The sequence below is a fragment of the Zalophus californianus genome, chromosome 1 (assembly GCF_009762305.2).
Source record: "Zalophus californianus isolate mZalCal1 chromosome 1, mZalCal1.pri.v2, whole genome shotgun sequence".
Taxonomy (NCBI): domain Eukaryota; kingdom Metazoa; phylum Chordata; class Mammalia; order Carnivora; family Otariidae; genus Zalophus; species Zalophus californianus.
Window position 1 is genome coordinate 10,742,227 of NC_045595.1, and position 19,212 is coordinate 10,761,438.

The following is a 19,212-nucleotide window of genomic DNA, read 5'->3' on the forward strand; positions in this document are numbered from 1 at the left end:
TATCAAGAAAAGATGTTGTATTTTGTCAAATGCTTTTTCTGCATCAGTTGAGAGGATCATATGATTCCTGGCCTTTCTTTTATTAATGTGGTATGGCAGTGAATAATTTGCTGATGTTGAACCACCCTTGCAGTCCAGGAATAAATTCCAGTTGGTCTTGGTGAATAATCCTTTTAATGTTCTGTTGGATCCTATTGACTAGTATCTTGGTGAGAAGTTTTGCCTCCATGTTCATCACCGTCCCACCCCTCCCTGGGATTGGTAGAGGGTCCCCACATGCCAGTCCTCTGCAGGGTCCAGAGGTGGAGAGCAGTCTCCCAGTTGGCCCCAGCTCACAGTTTATGACAAACCCAGCTGAGACCCCTCCTGGCTTGCTGACTGTAACCATTTCCCCACTCTAATGCTTGGGAACTGTACCAGCTCAGGCACCCCCACTAATTCTGTGACTCTGGGAATCCTGAGACCACACAGTCCCACTTAGAATTCTGCCCATTTCTACCTGAGCACTTTTCAGGCAGGGACGTCTCTCACTGGAGCAGATTTCTAAGGGTTCCGATTTGGCCCTCTAGGGCTGTATCACTTTCTGGTAGCTGGCTTAGGGAGGCTCCCTTCCCCCACTGTTTATCTTCTGATATCTCCCCTCAGATTCACTTCTCCGTACCTCCTACCTTGCAGAAAGTGGTCGCTTTTCTGCTCGTAGAGTTCCAGATATTCTTTTCTCACATCTTAGGTTGAATTCGTGGGTGTTCAGAATGATTTGATACTTATCTAGCTAAATTCAAGGGACCAGATGAAATGAGGTCCCCTACTCTTCCACTCTCTTGCCTCCTCGTAGCTTAAGCCTTGATTTTTTTAAAACAATAAATGAACAAACGAAAAAGCAGAATGCTGAAGGGGAGTGGGAGGTACAGGCTTCCAGTTAAGAAATGAATGAGTCACAGGAATAAAAGGCAGAGCCTAGGGAATATAGTCAGCGATATCATAATAGCATCGTGTGGTGACAGATGGAAGCTCCACACGGTGCAATGTTTAAACTTGTTGAGTCACTGTGTTGTACACCCAAATTTAATGTAACATAGTGTGTCGACCACACTCAAGTTTTAAAAATTAATAAAAAAAATCCCAAGTCTTTTCTTTTTTTAAAGCTCATTTTATTTTATTTTTTAAAGATTTTATTTATTTATTTGAGAGAGAATGAGATAGAGAGAGCATGAGAGAGGGGAGGGTCAGAGGGAGAAGCAGACTCACTGCTGAGCAGGGAGCCCGATGCGGGACTCGATCCCGGGACTCCAGGATCATGACCTGAGCCGAAGGCAGTCGTTTAACCAACTGAGCCACCCAGGCGCCCACCCCAAGTCTTTTCTTAAGGCCTTCGCAATGTTTGTTCCATCTGTTTGGCACACATTTCCCTGGATAACCTTGTGTTTCCTGCTGTTTCCCCCTTGGAGCCTCTGTGTAAATGTGTGCCTGTGTACCTGAGCAACCAGAAAAAAATAACACCTCCATGCACTCTTTCCTTTCTACTGGCTTTTTCTTCATAGCACCTGTCACCTTCTGATATTCTATCTGATCCTTTCTTTGCTTATCTTCTCCATCCTTGAACTGTGCAGACTTGTTTCTTGACACCTACAGTCTTTGCCTGGAGGTTAGTCAGTACTCAAGTTTATTCCTTAAACATGTGACAGAATTTCTCATTGAACGTATAGAACACAGGAGTACTTAGTGAACAGGCCATGTGTGGGATGTGCATTTCTATTCAGAGCTGGCATGAGGGGGGCTGTCCCAACAGGGGACAAGTTCCATACAAAAACTATGTATATTCACTTTTTAAAAATTTTTTTAAAGATTTTATTTATTTATTTGACAGAGAAGACACAGCGAGAGAGGGAATACAAGCAGGGGGAGTGGGAGAGGGAGAAGCAGGCTTCCCACCAAGCAGGGAGCCCGATGCAGGGCTCGATCCCAGGACCTGGAATCATGACCTGAGCCAAAGGCAGACGCTTAACGACTGAGCCACCCAGGCGCCCTATTCACTTTTTTAAAATTATTATTCATTTGAGACACAGAGATACAGAGAGAAGGGAGAGCATGAGCAGGGGGAGAAGCAGAGGGAGAGGAAGAAGCAAGCTCTCTGCTCATCAGGGAGCCCGTTGCGGGACTTGATCCCAGGACCCTGGGATCATGACCTGAGCCGAAGGCAGAACGCTCAACCATCTGGGCCACCCAGGCACCCCTGTATATTCACGTTTGAATGTAAAATAGAAAATTGTATAATTTCAATGATATTTATACTGTTCATTATTGAAAAAATAGTCATGTTATTTTTTGTTCCCTGGTAGTCACCTCGACACATAGAACCAAGAAATGATACAGGAATTTTAGAGTTTCTTCTTCTGGGATTTTCAGAGGAACCAGAACTGCAGCCCCTCATATTGGGCTCTCCTCTCCATGTACCTCATCACTGTGTTTGGAAACTGCTCATCATCTTGCTGTCAGTTTTGACTCCCACCCTCCACACCCCCATGTACTTCTTCCTGGACAACCTGTCCTTTGTAGACATCTGCTTCGCCACCACCACCATCTCCAAGATGCTGTGGAACATCCAGGCTCAGAGCAAAGTCATAACCTATGAAGGTTGTATCATTCAGATGTACTTTTTCCTACTCTTCGCAGGATTAGATGCCTTCTCCTGGCTGTGATGGCCTATGACCAATTCATGGACATCTTTCACCCCCCGCACTATATGGTCATCACGAACCTCCAGCTCTGTGGACCTCTGGTTTTGGTGTCCTGGATCATGAGTGCCCTGAATTCCTTATTACAAAGCTTAATGTGTCATGGCTGTCCTTCTGTATATTGGTGGAAATCTCCCACTTTTTCTGTGAAATCAATCAGGTGGTCCGACTTGCCTGTTCGGACACCTTTCTTAATGACATTGTGATGTATTTTGCAACTATGCTGCTGGCTGGTGGTCCCCTCATTGGGATCCTTTACTCTTATCGTAAGACAGTTTCCTCCATACTTGGGATATCAACAGCTCATGGGAAATACAAAGCATTCTCCACCTGTGCATCTCACCTCTCCATTGTCTCCTTATTTTACTGTACAAGCCTAGGAGTGTACCTTAGCTCTGCTGCTCCCCAGAGCTCCCACTCCAGTGCAGTAGCCTCAGTGATGTATATGGTGGTCACGCCCATGCTGAACCCCTCCATCTACAGCCTGAGGAACAGAGACATAAAGAGGGCTCTGAAAAGAATCATTGGGGTTCCAGTGATGTAAGAGCAAATTGTCCTGGGGCTGAAGAAGTGCCCGTGATTGCAGGGCTCACAGCCTCAGAGCCAGGAACTGCCATTTTTTGAACAAGCTGTGGGAGTAGAATCTGCTCCTTCTATATATTCCCTGAAATTTCCATTTGTTTCAATTCAACTTCTCTATACATTTAAGTCACTCACTTTCTTTTTTTTAATTAAGTTCAATTAGCCAACATATAGGACATCATTAGTTTTTGATGTAGTGTTCAATGATTCATTAGTTGTGTATAACACCCAGTGTTCATCAGATCACGTGCCCTTCTTACTTTTTTAAGCTTCTGCTCTGTCTGATATACACACAGTTTTCCCTTTGTCCATTTTCATATGATCCCAATATTTTCCCCATCTTGGTCAAAAATAGTGGGAAATTTCTATATCTTATATGTGGCAAGTTAGATTTCTTAAAAATAATTTCATTTCAAATGACCTTATACCAAGCCAAATAAGTTGTCCTTAGATTTCCCAAGACAATAATCATGAGTTATATTCTTCATTTGGAAGAAACTGTAATTGGCAACTATACCCCTTACATAAGTTTAATGTAGATGAAAATACAAAGCCACAGTTTTCACCTAAAGTCTGTCCATCTTTTTACATCACTACCTTCACTCTTCTTCCTTATAAGGTGGACTCTAACATTGTTCCCTTTAAGTCTCTGGCTACTTACAAGGATGCTCAGGCTAGGAAAGCCAGGGCACTCCCCTGCACCCTTGTGCTTGTGGACATTCCCACAGATGCTTCCCTGACCAGAGCCTCTGCTGTGGCTGCGCCTGCCCTTGGGTTATTGTGATTGCAAGACATGCCTCAGCATCAACCATCAGAGAACTCTAACCCAACCAGGTTTATTACTCACAGGTCCTGGAGGGCAGAGCCAGAAAGGTCTAGGGGGGCAGAGAATCAGAGCAAGAGAGAGACAGCCTACAACTGGAGCCCCGCCTTTATTGAGGTCCATGAGCAGAGTGGCTAGTGGTTGGCAGGTACATTCTTTATTAACAAGTTTAAAGCATAAGAGTGAAACTCTGGCACAGAGGGAAAGCATGATTACTCATGTGTCAGTATTGGGGTTTTCCAGGGCTTTCTGAAGAGCTACTTCTCTGATAATAGTGTCCCACACCTGGCATATTTATTCAACATGGTTGTCCTTGAAATGGATGCCTCAGAAATCAAAAGCTTAATGTCAGGCACTTTCTCTACAAACTTGCTACTGTGCATTAAAACTACTCTTTTTTTGCTATTATCTGCCTAGGTGTCCCCATTGCCTAACATGGCCACTGGTAAACAGTGATTAGAAGAAATATATCTCCCAGTGGAGTCTACATGGAAAGATAAATTTGAATAGATTGACCTGATATGTTCTTAGTGTCAGAGATGACCTCAAATGTGAAGATGCATTTTCTGTGGGTAAATGCCCAGGAGTGTGATTCCCTGCATCAAAGGGTAGTTCTATTTTTAATTTTTTGAGAAACCTCCATACTCTTTTTCAGAGTGGAGGCACCAGTTTGCATTCCCACTAATAGTGCAAGAGAGTTCCCCTTTCTACACATCCTCGCCAACATCTGTTGTTTCCTGTATTGTTAATTTTAGCCATTCTGAGAGGTGTGAGGTGATATCTCATTGTGATTTTGATTTGCATTTCCCTGATGATGAGTGATGTTGAGCATGTGTCTGTTGATCATCTGGATGTCTTCTTTCCATGTGTCTGTTAATCATCCTGATGTCTTCTTTGGAGAAATTTGTGTTCATGTCTTCTGGCTATTTTTTAATTGAATTATTATTAATTTTTTGGTGTTGATTTATATAAGTTCTTTACATATTTTGGATATTAATCCCTTATTGGATGTATAATTTGCAAATATCTTCTCCCATTCAGTGGGTGGTCTTTTTGTTTTGTTGCCTGTGGGAATTCATAGAGTCTTGATAAAGAAGATTTAATAAACACATGCCTCCCTGGATGAGACAGGTTGAAAAGCAAAGAAGGAGTGTCTGGAAAACTGGGCCCCTTTAGGGTTTCTGGGCTGAAAACAGCCAGATTCTCGTTGCGGCTCAATGCACTCATCCAGGGAGTAAATGCTTGACTTAGGAGAAACATGTCCACCCCAAGCACAGCTTGTTTTATTCACACGATACTCTCAATGCCACTGTCTTGCTTATTACAGCTTCACATTCCTTCTTGTTTTTCTTATGCCCTTGTTATATTGATAACATTCACAATAAAGGTGGAGGCAGAGTCTGGCTCGAGACCTTTCGCCACTAGAGCATCTGGTCCCCAGGCCCTCTCCTTTCTCCTACTAAGGTGTCTAGAGTAATCTTTTCATTCACCGTCCCAGGGTTTGCTGGCCAAACCTGACAGTTGATTGTTTCCTTTGCTGTGTAGAAACTTTTTATTTTGATGTAAGCATTTAGAACATGGATGGATCTAGAGGGTATAATGTTAAGTGAAATCAGTTAGTCAGAGAAAGACAAATACCATATAATTTCACTCATATGTGGAGTTTTCTTAAATGATTTTATCCATATATTTGAGGGAGAGAGAGAGCAAGAGAGAGAGAGAACAACCAGTGGGAGTGGCAGAGGGAGAGGGAGAAGCAGACTCCCCGCTGAGCAGGGAGCCCAATGTAGGGCTTAATACCGGGACCCCAGGATCATAACCTGAGCTGAAGGCAGATGCTTACCCAACTGAGCCACATAGGCATCCTTCATATGTGGGATTTAAGAAACAAAACAATGAGAGATGGAGAACAAAGTGGTTGTTGCCAGAGGGGAGGTGAGTGGGGGAATGGGTGAAATAGGTGATGGGGTTAGGAGTACGATTATTTTGATGAGCACTATAATGTAGAGGATTGCTGAATCACTATATTGTATAACTGAAGCTAATATTACACTGTATGTTAATTATACTGGAATTTTAAAAAATTAAAATATTTAAGAAATAGGAAGGTGCAACATTTCAAACTCCTCGTTTTCTTACTATCCAACATATTTCTTTTTCCTGTGCATTGATTTATTGAAGCAAAGAAGACCGGTGTCCACAGCTGAGGGGGTTTATTCATTGAGGTGAAGGATTGCTTTGTGTGTTCTATGTTTATTGGCGAGTTATTTTCCTCTATCTACTTGAAAACTTCCAATGCTACCTGGTAATATGGCTCTTTTATTGTAACAGGAAATAACCCCTTTTTCCTAATAATTGTCAAAAATGCCAAGCGATGGTGAATGAACAGTATCAGCATCATCCATTTTGTATGTCCTTCCTGCTCAGAGATTTCTTCCACCTGCCTGATCAGAGGACGCTTCACAGGAGAGCTGGATGTCTCACCAGTTCTTACACCCTCCCAGAAACCCAGAAAGGAGCCCACACATAGTCACTTGTTCATCAAGTCATTGGAAGTAAACTTGAATAACAGAATGATCATGCCTGCTCTCCTTAAGGTCAGATATGCCACAAGTAAAAAGGACCACCTGTTGTAATTGCCTCAGGTCTGTTCCCTTGGATTATGGTGTCCGTCAACTCTTGATGTATAATAAGTTGTCCTTGTCAAATGGGATATCATAATACCTTTACAATCAACTGGAATTATATGCTGGGGACCGTTTCTGATCTCTGCTGGGTCCTCATGGATCTGGAGTCAGGTGTGAATGTCTAGATTCTTTTTCTAAACTCATCCATGATGTCGTGTGTGGTTGGAGTGCTCTTCAGACTCAGCCACTTTATGGGCTCTTATTATTACATTTCCATATGTAGGTTAATCTCCTACTCATAGAAAAAAATGGTTTATCCTGTGAATTATGTAAATTCAATTCTGTTGTTCATACATGCATAATTAACACTTGGCTTTCTTCCCCATTAGAAGTTCTATCTCCCACCCCTCTTAAGTGAGAATCAGCTACCTGTGCTCAAGATCCTACCCATAGACATGTACCATTAGGTTTGTTTCACTGAATAAATCACTGGAGTATAATTATACACAATAACCTGCATATGTGAAGTGCACACATTGGTGAATTCAAGGACCTGCATAAAAAAACGAAGAGTACATGTTGCAAGTTTCTATTTGTATATGATTTAAGACCGTGCGTACGTTTTAACTGCTTTGCTAGGTAATTACTAAAATTTAATGATCCTGAGCATATATTCCCTATTTCTGAAGGTAATGTGGGATTCTAAACGTAACTTCATATGGACATTGTGGGGAATGAGTAAAATGTGTGGAACTTCCTATTTTACCTCTGTGAAACGTTTGAGGGTAATGGTGGTGTCTTGGATATGTGTGTGTTTGCACGCATTTTCTTTCAAATAAGCTTGTCATGTGTACATACACAGATGCATTTATGATTTCATCTTTTATGTTGATAGGAATCTTAAGAAAACTGGAGAGGATGGCACTGAAAAGAATGAACATGAAATAAAAGGATGCAGAAATACAGACAAAGATTTAAATTACAGTGAGAGACTTTCACTTTGATCATGAGTTCCTTTCAAATGCCACTACCTCAAAGCCCTCGGAGTCAAACCACTCTCATATTTATGCCACAGAGAATTCACTGTACTAGCTGATGGGGCAGAATAGCTCCAAATCATATTAAAATTTCCTTCCTATCTACTGTGGGTTTTTTTGATATAAATCACCCTTATCCAAGGGAAACTGATGAAGGAATTGAGGGGCCTAAATTCATTTTTTCCCAAATAATTTCATGACTATGTCCATATGAGATTCCTCCCGCTGCTGTGAAATATCCCCACACTAGTTCCTTAAAACAAACACATACGTGCTCTTACAGTTCTGCAGTCAGAAGCTTGGGAAGCAGTCTCATCGGGCTAATAACAGCATGTCTGCAGGGCTGAGCTCCTTCTGGAGGCTCAAGGAAGGATCTGTTTCCTTTCCAATTCCAGTCCCTCTTGCTGGCCACCTGCATTCCTGGGCTCATGGCTCTTCCTCCACCTTCAGAGACAGCAGGGCAGCATTTTCAGTCTCTCTGATGCCATAGGTTTTGTCTCCCTCAACGTTGGAGGACTGCTGTGATTACGTTTGTCCCACCTGGACAATCATAGCTAATCTTTTTATCTTTTCATCTTTTTTTACATTCATTTTTTATTTCTTCTTTAAAAATTTTTTAATTGAGGTATAATTAATATACAGTGTTTTATTAGTTTCAGGGATACAGTATAATGATTCAGCACTTCCATACATCACCTGATGCTCATCACAACTGCCCTCCTTAGTCCCCATCACATGTATCACCCATTCTCCCCCAGCCTCATCCCCCCCGTCTGGTTTGTTTTCTATAGTTAAGACTCTGTTTCTTGGGGGCACCTGGGTGGATCAGTCTGTTAAGCGTCTGCCTTTGGCTCAGGCCATGATCCCAGGGTCCTGGGATCGAGTCCCTCATCAGGGTTCTTGCACAGCAGGGAGTCTGCTTCTCCTCTGACCTTCCCCCTCTTATGCTCTCTCTCTCACTCTCTCTCAAATACATAAATAAATTCTTAAAAAAAAGAACGTTTCTTGGGTTGCCTCTATCTTTTTCCCTTTGTTCATTTATTTCTTAAATTCCACACATGAGTGAGATCATATGGTATTTGTATATCTCTGACTGACTTATTCTGCTTAGGATAATACACTCTAGCTCTGTCCACCTCATCGTTAATGGCATGAATTCATTCCTTGTCATGCCTGAGTAATATTCCATTTTATTTATATAATAAATAAATATATATTTTATATATCACATATTATACATTTATGATTTATATATTAGTATTAATATATTACTATCATGTATTATAAATTTGTATTTATATATATTACTATCATATATATAAATTTGCATTTATTATATATATAATAAAATGGAATATTACTCAGCCATAAAAAAGAATGAAATCTTGCCATGTATATTGCATTGCCATTATATATATATGCGTGTATGTGTGTGTGTGTGTCTGTGTTGTGTGTGTGTATAAATGTCATTTTTTTCCTTAAATTTTTTTTAAACTTTTTTTTAAGATATTTTTATTTATTTGAGAGAGAGAGAATGAGAGCTAGAGAGCACGAGAGGGAAGAGGGTCAGAGGGAGAAGCAGACTCCCTGCTGAGCAGGGAGCCCGATGTGGGACTCAATCCCGGGACTCCAGGATCATGACCTGAGCCGAAGGCAGTCGCTGAACCAACTGAGCCACCCAGGAGCCCTCCTTAAATTTTTAAAAAATTTTTTATTGTTATGTTAATCACCATACCTTACATCATTAGTTTTTGATGTAGTGTTCCATGATTCATTGTTTGTGCATAGCACCCAGTGCTCCACACAGAACGTTCCTTTTTAATACCCATCACCAGGCTAACATATCCCCGCATCCCCCTCCCCTCTGGAACCCTCAGTTTGTTTTTCAGAGTCCATCATCTCTCATGGTTCGTCTCCCCTTCCGATTCCCCCCCTTCATTCTTCCCCTCCTGCTATCTTATTTTTTTTTCTTAACATATATTACATTATTTGTTTCAGAGGTAAAGATCTGTGATTCAACAGTCTTGCACAATTCAGAGTACTCACCATAGCACATACCCTCCCCAATGTCTATCACCCAGCCACCCTGTCCCTCCCACACCGCACCAACCCAGCAACACGCAGTTTGTTTCCAGAGGTTAAGAATTCCTCATATTAGTGAGGTCATAGGATACATGTCTTTCTTTGATTGACAATTGACTTATTTCACTCAGCATAACACCCTCCAGTTCCATCCACGTTGTTGCAATGGCAAGATCTCATTCCTTTTGATGGCTGCATAATATTCCATTGTGTATATATACCACCTCTTCTTTATCCACTCATCTGTCGATGGATGTCTTGGCTCTTTCCACAGTTTGGCTGTTGTGGACATTGCTGCTATAAACATTGGGGTGCACGTACCCCTTGGGATCCTTACATTTGTATCTTTGTGGTAAATACCCAGTAGTGTAATTACTGGATTGTATGGTAACTCTATTTTCAACTGTTTGAGGAACCTCCATACTGTTTTCCAGAGGGGTTGCACCAGCTTGCATTCCCACCAACAGTGTAGGAGGGTTCCCCTTTCTCCCCATCCCCGACAACATCTATCATTTCCTGACTTGTTAATTTTAGCCATTCTGACGGGTGTGAGGTGGTATCTCATGGAGGTTCTTGATTGGATTTCCCTGATGCCGAGCGATGTTGAGCACTTTTTCATGTGCCTGTTGGCCATTTGGATGTCTTCTTTCGAAAAATGTCTGTTCATGTCTTCTGCCCATTTCTTGATTGGATTATTTGTTCTTTGGGTGTTGAGTTTAAGAAGTTCTTTATAGTTTTGGAATACTAGCCCTTTATCTGATATGTCATTTGCAGATATCTTCTCCCATTCTGTCAGTTGTCTTTTGGTTTTGTTGACTGTTTCTTTGGCTGTGCAAAACCTTTTTATCTTGATGAAATCCCAAGAGTTCATTTTTGCCCTTGCTTCCCTTGCCTTTGGCGATGTTTCTAGGAAGAAGTTGCTGCGGCTGAGGTCGAAGAGGTTGCTGCCTCTGTTCTCCTTTAGGGTTTTGATGGACTCCTCTTGCACGTTTAGGTCTTTCAACCATTTGGAGTCTATTTACTAAAATCACCCTAAAGCTGTAAATGGTAAAGTAAACCATCAACTAAAGAAATTCAGTATCTCAGAGTTAAGGTAAAGTCAAGGAGGTTAGAACTCTGGAAGGCAGGTAAATTCATGAGAAAGAGGATTAAAAAAAAAATGGATTCACTTGACTTCTAATCTGGCCTCCCAGGAACAAAATATCAGCAGGAAAAGTTGCCTTTCTGTCCAGACCAGTTGCCCACTGGGAATGCAGTGCTCTGAGGTGGGAGTAACAATGGAAACAGTGCCTAATGAGCAGACACAGAGCTGTAAATATCTCCTCTGCTGCAGAGCTTCAGCATGTGAAACCTTGGATGGCTACAACACGGTTGTTATTTCTGGGTTCCTAAGTCTGGCTGGGGGACCCATGCCTCTCTGCTTCCTGCTGTCCTGTCTGGGAACAGAGCTGTGGTCTCGAGCATCAACCATCCGGGGAGGAATTCAGACCTCCACATGGAGACTTTCATCTTAGAGACCCCAACCAGGTGAGCCTGAGAGCTCAGCAGGTATTTCAGGAAAGGAGCAGAGAGAATGGAAGCTGAGAACTTTGACCTGAGGTCACCTGAGGCTAGGTAGACTCATTTATAATTAATTTACGTAGTGTGTTCAAAAGAGAAGTGTCCATAGGACCCAGCAATACAGGCATCGTTGTTGACGATGCATGGTGGGAATGGAAGTCCAGGTGGATGAGACAGGGGAAGGAGTGGGCAACCTAAAGTGATTCCAGAGAAATTAGAACATGTCCAAGGAGTTTTGCAGCTAAGAGGAGCAGGAAATCAGAGTATTTGACTGTTTAGAATGTGGTGGTTTTGTACATGTTCTGTATTTATAGAAAGACCCAGACCCATGCAGGTAACTATTCCCTTGCGACAGCAGTTCCTGAGATACACATTTCTCAGAACCTTCTCTCACACTGAGTATTCACATGGAAAAGTGTATTTCATATGCAACAAGGGGTATGCTAACTAGCTTTCCTTGTAATACTTCATGACCAAAAAGTGTGTAAAACGATGGAGGCATTTGTGAAACGCAGAGAAAACGCACCCAAATCTGTTCAATGGTGAAAATAACTCATTTACTCACAGGAAGGAACAGTACTATAAGCTTCCTACATGTGGTGACCAATGCTGTATCCACCCTAGGAGGATGGGTACTGCTGTCCCCACTCTCTGAGTGAGGATAGTCCCATTTGGAATGGATTGATTGTCTCTCCCAAGTTCCAACATTGTATATGTGGTAGATCTGATGTTCAAAACCTGGTTTTCTGATTCAAAAATTTGGCACTTAAAATCATTCAGAAAAGTCTTTTATTATTTCATCTTTAAAAATCCCCTTCTAATGTCCTACATTGTGTCCTACAGTGTGTATTTTCTATTGTAAATTGCAGGTTTATTCCCTTTGCACATTTTTCTAGAGGGATATTCAATCAGTAAAATGTCTGACATCATAAAAAGACCACTATTTTCTTGTTTAGATACACTGTTATTTTTCTGCTTTGTTAATTATTCTGGGCAGCAAGGGCATGTGGCAGGGGCTGGAAGGCTGCCAGAACCGGGGAAGCTTTCTGCTCATCACAGTCTCTCAGGAATCCCTTCAGGTTATTAGATCTCTGTGACCTCTCATGTCCATTTCTTTCCTGCATTTGATGAACCTCCTTTTTTTTTTTTAAGATTGTATTTATTTATTTGACAGAGAGAGAGACAGCAAGAGAGGGAACACAAGCAGGGGGAATGGGAGAGGGAGAAGCAGGCTTCCCACCGAGCAGGGAGCTTGATGTGGGGCTGGATCCCAGGACCCTGGGATCATGACCTGAGTGGAAGGCAGACGCTTGACGACTGAACCACCCAAGCGCCGCACTAACTGACATTTAAAGAAAAACTTAAGAAAAGAAAATAAATAAATAAATAAATGAAGCCCATATAATTCAACACTTTTATGCTTTTTTTTTTCTTTCCTTGTAGTCACCACCACCACATGGAAGGGGACAATGACACAGGAATTTCAGAGTTTCTTCTTCTGGGATTATCAGAGGAACCAGAATTACAGAACATCATATTTGGGCTTTTCCTCTGCGTGTACCTAATCACTGTGCTTGGGAACCTGCTCATCATCCTGGCCGTCAGCTCAGACTCCCATCTCCACACCCCCATGTACTTCTTCCTCGCCAGCCTGTCCTTTGTAGACATCTGCTTCACCTCCACCACCATCCCCAAGATGCTGTGGAATATCCAGACTCAGAGCCAAGTCATCACCTATGCCGGCTGCCCCACACAGATGTACTTTTTCTTAGTCTTTGGAGCCTGGGACGAATTTCTCCTGACTGTGATGGCCTATGACCGCTTCGTGGCCATCTGTCACCCCCTGCACTACACAGTCATCATGAACCCCCGGTTCTGTGGACTGCTGGTTCTGGTGTCCTGGGTCATCAGTGTTCTCAATTCCTTGTTACATAGTTTAATGGTGTTGCGGCTGTCCTTCCGTACAAAGGTGGAAATCCCCCATTTTTTCTGTGAACTCAATCAAGTAGTTGGGCAGGCCTGTTCTGACACCTTCCTTAATGACATGGTGATGAATTCCGGAATTATGTTGCTTGGTGGTGCTCCCCTGGCTGGGATCCTTTATTCCTACTCTAAGATTGTTTCCTCCATACGTAGGATATCCTCAGCTCAGGGCAAGTATAAAGCATTTTCCACCTGTGCATCTCACCTCTCCGTTGTCTCCTTGTTTTATTGTACAGGCCTAGGAGTGTACCTTAGCTCTGCTGCTCCCCAGAGCTCCCACTCAAGTGCAGTAGCCTCGGTGATGTACACGGTGGTCACGCCCATCTGAACCCCTTCATCTACAGCCTGAGGAACAGAGACATAAAGAGGGCTCTGAAAAGAATCACTGGGGTTCCAGTGATGTAAGGGGCCATCGCCCTGAGGCTGAAGAAGTGCCCATGTTTGAAGGGCTCACAGACTCAGAGCCAGGAACTGCTATTCTTTGATCAGTCTGTGGAAATAGAATCTGCTCCTTGTATATATTTTCTGGAATTTCCGTTCGTTTGAATTCAACTTCTCCATGCATTTGCTTAACTCACTTTATTAAGCTTCTGCTCTGTCTGATACACAGACAGTGTTCCCCTCTCTAGATTTTCATATGTCCCCATTGTTTTCCCAAGCCTTGGATCACAGGTCCCTGGAAATTTCTACATCTTACATGGGGCAAGTTGGATTTCTTAAAAATAATTTCTTTTTAAACCACTTAATATTGTGCCAAGTAAATTTTCTCTAGAATTCCTAAAGAATAATTATGGTTGTATTCTTCATATGGAAGAAACTACACTTGGCCAAGAGCCCTTCACATAACTTTACTGTAGAGGAGAATACAAAACAGCAGTTTTTACCTTGAGACTGTCAGTCTTTTTACATCACACCTTCACTCCTCTTCCTAATAATGTGGTCTCTAATCTTGTTCTGTTTAGGTCTCAGGCTACTGACAGGGGTGCTCTGACTAGGAAAGCCTGGACACTCCCCTGCACCCCTGTACTTGTGGACATTCCCACAGATGCTTCCCTCACCAGAGCTTCTGCTGTGGCTGCACCTGCCCTTGGGTTCTTATTGTGAATGCAAGACACAGCTCAGCATCACTCATCAGAGAACTCTAACAAGATGAGGTTTATTACCAAAGGTTCTTGTAGAGATAACCAAAAGGTCTAGGGGGCCCATTATTGGGATCCATGGACAGAGTGGCTAGGGGTTCCTAGGTTCACTCTATATTGACTAGTTTAAAACATAAGAGTGAAATTCTGGCCAGGAAAGGGAAGGCATGGTCACTCATGTGTCAGTATCCAGTTTACCCAGGGCTTTCTGAGGAGGTTCTTCATGGCTGGGGCAGCCTGAGTGCTTATCTGGTAATAGTGTCACACACCTGACAATGTGTTTATTCAGCATGGTTGTCTCTGAAATGGAAGCTTCGGAAATCAAAAGCTTAAAGTCAGGGACTTTCTCTACAAACATGTTCCTGTGCTTTAAAACTAGTTTCCTTGTTTTATTCTATTATTCAACTATTTATTCTATTATATTCCAGAATGCCTACCATAGTCACTATTAAACACTGATGAGTAAAAATATATCTCCGGTGGAAGTCTACATGGGAAGAAAATTTGAATAAATAGATTGGCCTGATATTTTCTTAGTTTCTCTGATGACCACAAGTATGAGGATGAATTTTCTTTGGGTAAATCCAAGTAGTGGGATCCATGGATCATAGGGTAGTTCTATTTTCAATTGTTTGAGCCCCTCCACTCTGTGTCCCAAGTGGCTGCACCAGTTTGCATTCCCACCAACTGTGCAAGAGGGTTCCCCTTTCTCCACATCTTTGCCAACATCAGTTGTTTCCTCTGTGGTTAATTTTATCCATTCTGACAGGTATCAGTTGATATCTCATTGTGATTTTGATTTGTGTTTCCCTGCTCATGAGTGCCATTGACCATCTTTTCATGGGTCTGTTGATCATCTGGATGTCTTCTTTGGAGAAATGTGTATTCATGTTTCTTGTCATTTTTAATTGAATTACCATTAATTTTTTTGGTATACTTTTTTATATAGTTTGGATATTAATCCCTTATTGGATAGATCATTTGCAAATATCTTTTACCACTCAGTAGTTGTCTTTTTGTTTTGTTGACTGTTTCCTTTGCTGTGCAGATTTTTATTCAATGTAGCCATCTACAACACAGATGGACTTAGAGGGTATAATAATAAGAGAAATCAGTCAGTCAAAGAAAGACTGATACCATATGATTTCACCCATATGTGGAATTTAGGACACAAAACAAACAATGAAAAAAAGAGACAAACAAAAATCTAGACTCTTCAATATTGGGAAAAAAGTGGTGGTTGCCAGAGGGGAGGTGGGTGGAGGTTGGGTGAAATATGTGCTGAGGATTAAGAATACACTTATTGTTATGAACACTGAGTAATGTATAGAATTGCTGAATCACTATATTGTACACATGAAACTAATATGACTATGTACGTTAATTATACTGGAATTAAAAGATAAAAAAATAAGAACTTCAAGCGTGCAACATTTCAAACCAACCATTTTGTTAATAATCAAAATATTTATTTTTTATGCTGTGCATCTATTTATTGAAGCAGAGATGTTTGGTGTCCACAACTGAGGGGGTTTAGTCATTGAGGTGACGGATTGCTTAGTGCACCTGTTTTATCACAGATTTGTTTTCCTATTTCCACTTGAAAACTTCTAATGCTACCTGCTAATATGACTCTCTTATTTTTCGATGAAATAACTCCCTTTTCCTAAAATTTTCCTAAAATGCGGTGAAGGAACAACACTGGTATCATCCATTTCGTATCTCCTTCCTGCTCAGAAATCCCATCCACTTGCATGACCAGAGGATGCTTCACACAAGAGCTGGATGTCCTTCTGGTCCTGTGGTTCAGGGTCAGCAGTTCTACACAACAAGCATGTCCTTCAAATATTCCCAGTTACCTGGAAGGTGGCCCACACCCAGTCACTGCTCATAAAGTCATTGGAAGGAAACTTGAATAACAGAATGACTAATTGCTCTCCTTAATGTCAGATCGTATGCCACAGACAAAAAACAGTGCACGCTAATTGCCTCATGTCTGTTCGCTTGGATTATTGTGTCAGTCAGCTATTGCTGTATAACAGGCTGTCCTTGTCAAATGGGATATCATAATACCTTTAAAATCAAATGGAATTATATGCTAGGGAGTGTTTCTGAACTCTGCTGGCTCCTCATGGATCTAGAATCAGGTGTGAATCTCTACATGGTGTTTCAAACCCTCATCCATGGTGTTGTGTGTGGTTGTGTGCTCTTCTGTCTCAGCCAATTCATGGGCTCTTATTACTACATTTCCATATGTAGGTTAATCTATTCACAGAATAAATTGGGTTATCATGTGAATTACTTAAATTTAATTCCATTGTTCGTATATCCATATTAACACTTGGCTTTCTTCCCCGTTGGAAGTGCTATCTCACACCCTTCTTAAGTGAGACTCAGGTCCCCGTGCTCTAGATCCCACCCGTAGCCATGCACCATTAGATTTTTTTCCACAGAATAAATCATTGGTGTAAAATTATACACAATAACTTGTATATGTAAAGGGTACACTTTGGAGAATTAAAGGACCTGTACAAAGGTGAAGAGTATATAGTGCAAGTTGTTTGTATAATTTAGGAGTGTACATAAGTTGTTTTTCTTTAAAATTATTTATTGTTATGTTAATCACCATACATTACATCATTAGTTTTTGATGTAGTGTTCCATGATTCATTGTTTGTGCATAACACCCAGTGCTCCATGCAGAACGTGCCCTCTTTAAAACCCATCACCAGGTTAACCTATCCCCGCACCCCATTACCCTCTAAAACCCCCAGTTTATTTTTCAGAGTCCATCATCTCTCCTTGACTGTCTTCACCCTCCGAATTACCCCCCTTCATTCTTCCCTCCTGCTATCTTTTTTTTTTTTCTTAACATATATTGCATTATTTGTTTCAGAGGTATACATCGGTGATATCAACAGCCTTGCACAATTCACGGCGCTTATCATAGCACATACCCTCCCCAGTGTCTATCACCCAGCCACCCCATCCTTCCCACACCCCACCATTCCAAAACCCTCAGTTTGTTTCCTGAGATTAAGACTTCCTCATATCAGTGAGGTCATATGATACAGGTCTTTCTCTGATTGACATATTTCACTCAGCATAACACCCTCCAGTTCCATCCATGTCATTGCAAATGGGAAGATCTCATTCCTTTCATGGCTGCATAATATTCCATTGTGTTTATATACCACTTCTTCTTTATCCATTCATCTGTCGATGGACATCTTGGCTCTTTCTACAGTTTGGCTAGTGTGGACATTGCTGCTATAATCATCGGGGGGCACATACCCCTTTGGATCCCTACATTTGTATCTTTGCGGTAAATACCCAGTAGTGCATTGCTGGATTGTATGGTAGCTCTATTTTCAACTGTTTGAGGAACCTCCATACTGTTTTCCAGAGGGGTTGCACCAGCTTGCATTCCCACCAACAGTGTAGGAGGGTTCCCCTTTCTCCGCATCCCCACCAACATCTGTCGTTTCCTGACTTGTTAATTTTAGCCATTCTGACTGGTGTGAGGTGGTATCTCATGGAGGTTTTGATTTGGATTTCCCTTGTGCTGAGTGATGTTGAATACTTTTTCATGTGTCTATTGGACATCTGGATGTCTTCTTTGGAAAAATGTCTGTTCATGTCTTCTGCCCATTTCTTGATTGGGTTATTTGTTCTTTGAGTGTTGAGTTTGATAAGTTCCTTATAGATTTTGGATACTAGCCCTTTATCTGATAGTCATTTGCAAATATTTTCTCCCATTCTGTGGGTTGTCTTTTGATGTTGTGGACTGTTTTTTTGCTGTGCAAAAGCTTTTTATCTTGATGAAATCCCATTCATTTTTGCCCTAGCTTCACTTGCCTTTGGTGATGTTTCTAGGAAGAAGTTGCTGCGGCTGAGGTTGAGGACGTTGCTACCTGTGTTCTCCTTTAGGATTTTGATGGACTCCTCTCTCATGTTTAGGTCTTTCAACCATTTGGAGTCTATTTTCATGTGTGGTGTAAGGAAATGGTCCAGTTTCATTCTTCTGCATGTGGCTGTCCAATTTTCCCAACACCATTTGTTGAAGAGACTTTTTTCCATTGGACATTCTTTCCTGCTTTGTCAAAGAGTAGTTGACTATAGAGCTGAGGTTCCATTTCTGGGCTCTCGATTCTGTTCCATTGATCTATGTGTCTGTTTTTGTGCCAGTACCATACTGTCTTGATGATGACAGCTTTGTAATAGAACCAGAAGTCGGGAATTGTGATGCCGCCAGCTTTGTTTTTCTTTTTCAATATTCCTCTGGCTATTTGGGGTCTTTTCTGGTTCCATACAAATTTTAGGATTATTTGTTCCATTTCTTTGAAAAAAGTGGATGGTATTTTGATGGGGATTGCATTGAATGTGTAGATTGCTCTAGGTAGCGTTGACATCTTCACAATGTTTTTTCTTCCAATCCATGAGCATGGAACGTTTTTCCATTTCTTTGTGTCTTCTTCAATTTCTTTCCTGAGTATTTTATAGTTTTCTGAGTACAGATCCTTTGCCTCTTTGGTTAAATTTATTCCTAGGTATCTTATGGTTGTGGGTGCAATTGTAAATGGCATCAACTCTTTAATTTGTCTCTCTTCTGTCTTGTTGTTGATGTATAGGAATCCCACTGAT

The 19,212-nt window shown here is 41.5% G+C and overlaps 1 protein-coding gene and 1 pseudogene across 1 annotated transcript; both read left to right on the forward strand.

Annotated features, from left to right (window-relative positions):
- Window positions 1-3,279, forward strand: part of LOC113917285 — a 10,805-nt pseudogene extending 7,526 nt beyond the window's left edge.
- A 9,623-nt stretch (window positions 3,280-12,902) lies between these two features.
- On the forward strand, window positions 12,903-13,757 carry LOC113936858 (olfactory receptor 7A17-like). Its single transcript, XM_027620377.1, has one exon. It carries the CDS (start codon window positions 12,903-12,905, stop codon window positions 13,755-13,757), a length of 855 nt encoding a protein of 284 aa, XP_027476178.1.
- The last annotated feature ends 5,455 nt before the right edge of the window (window positions 13,758-19,212 follow it).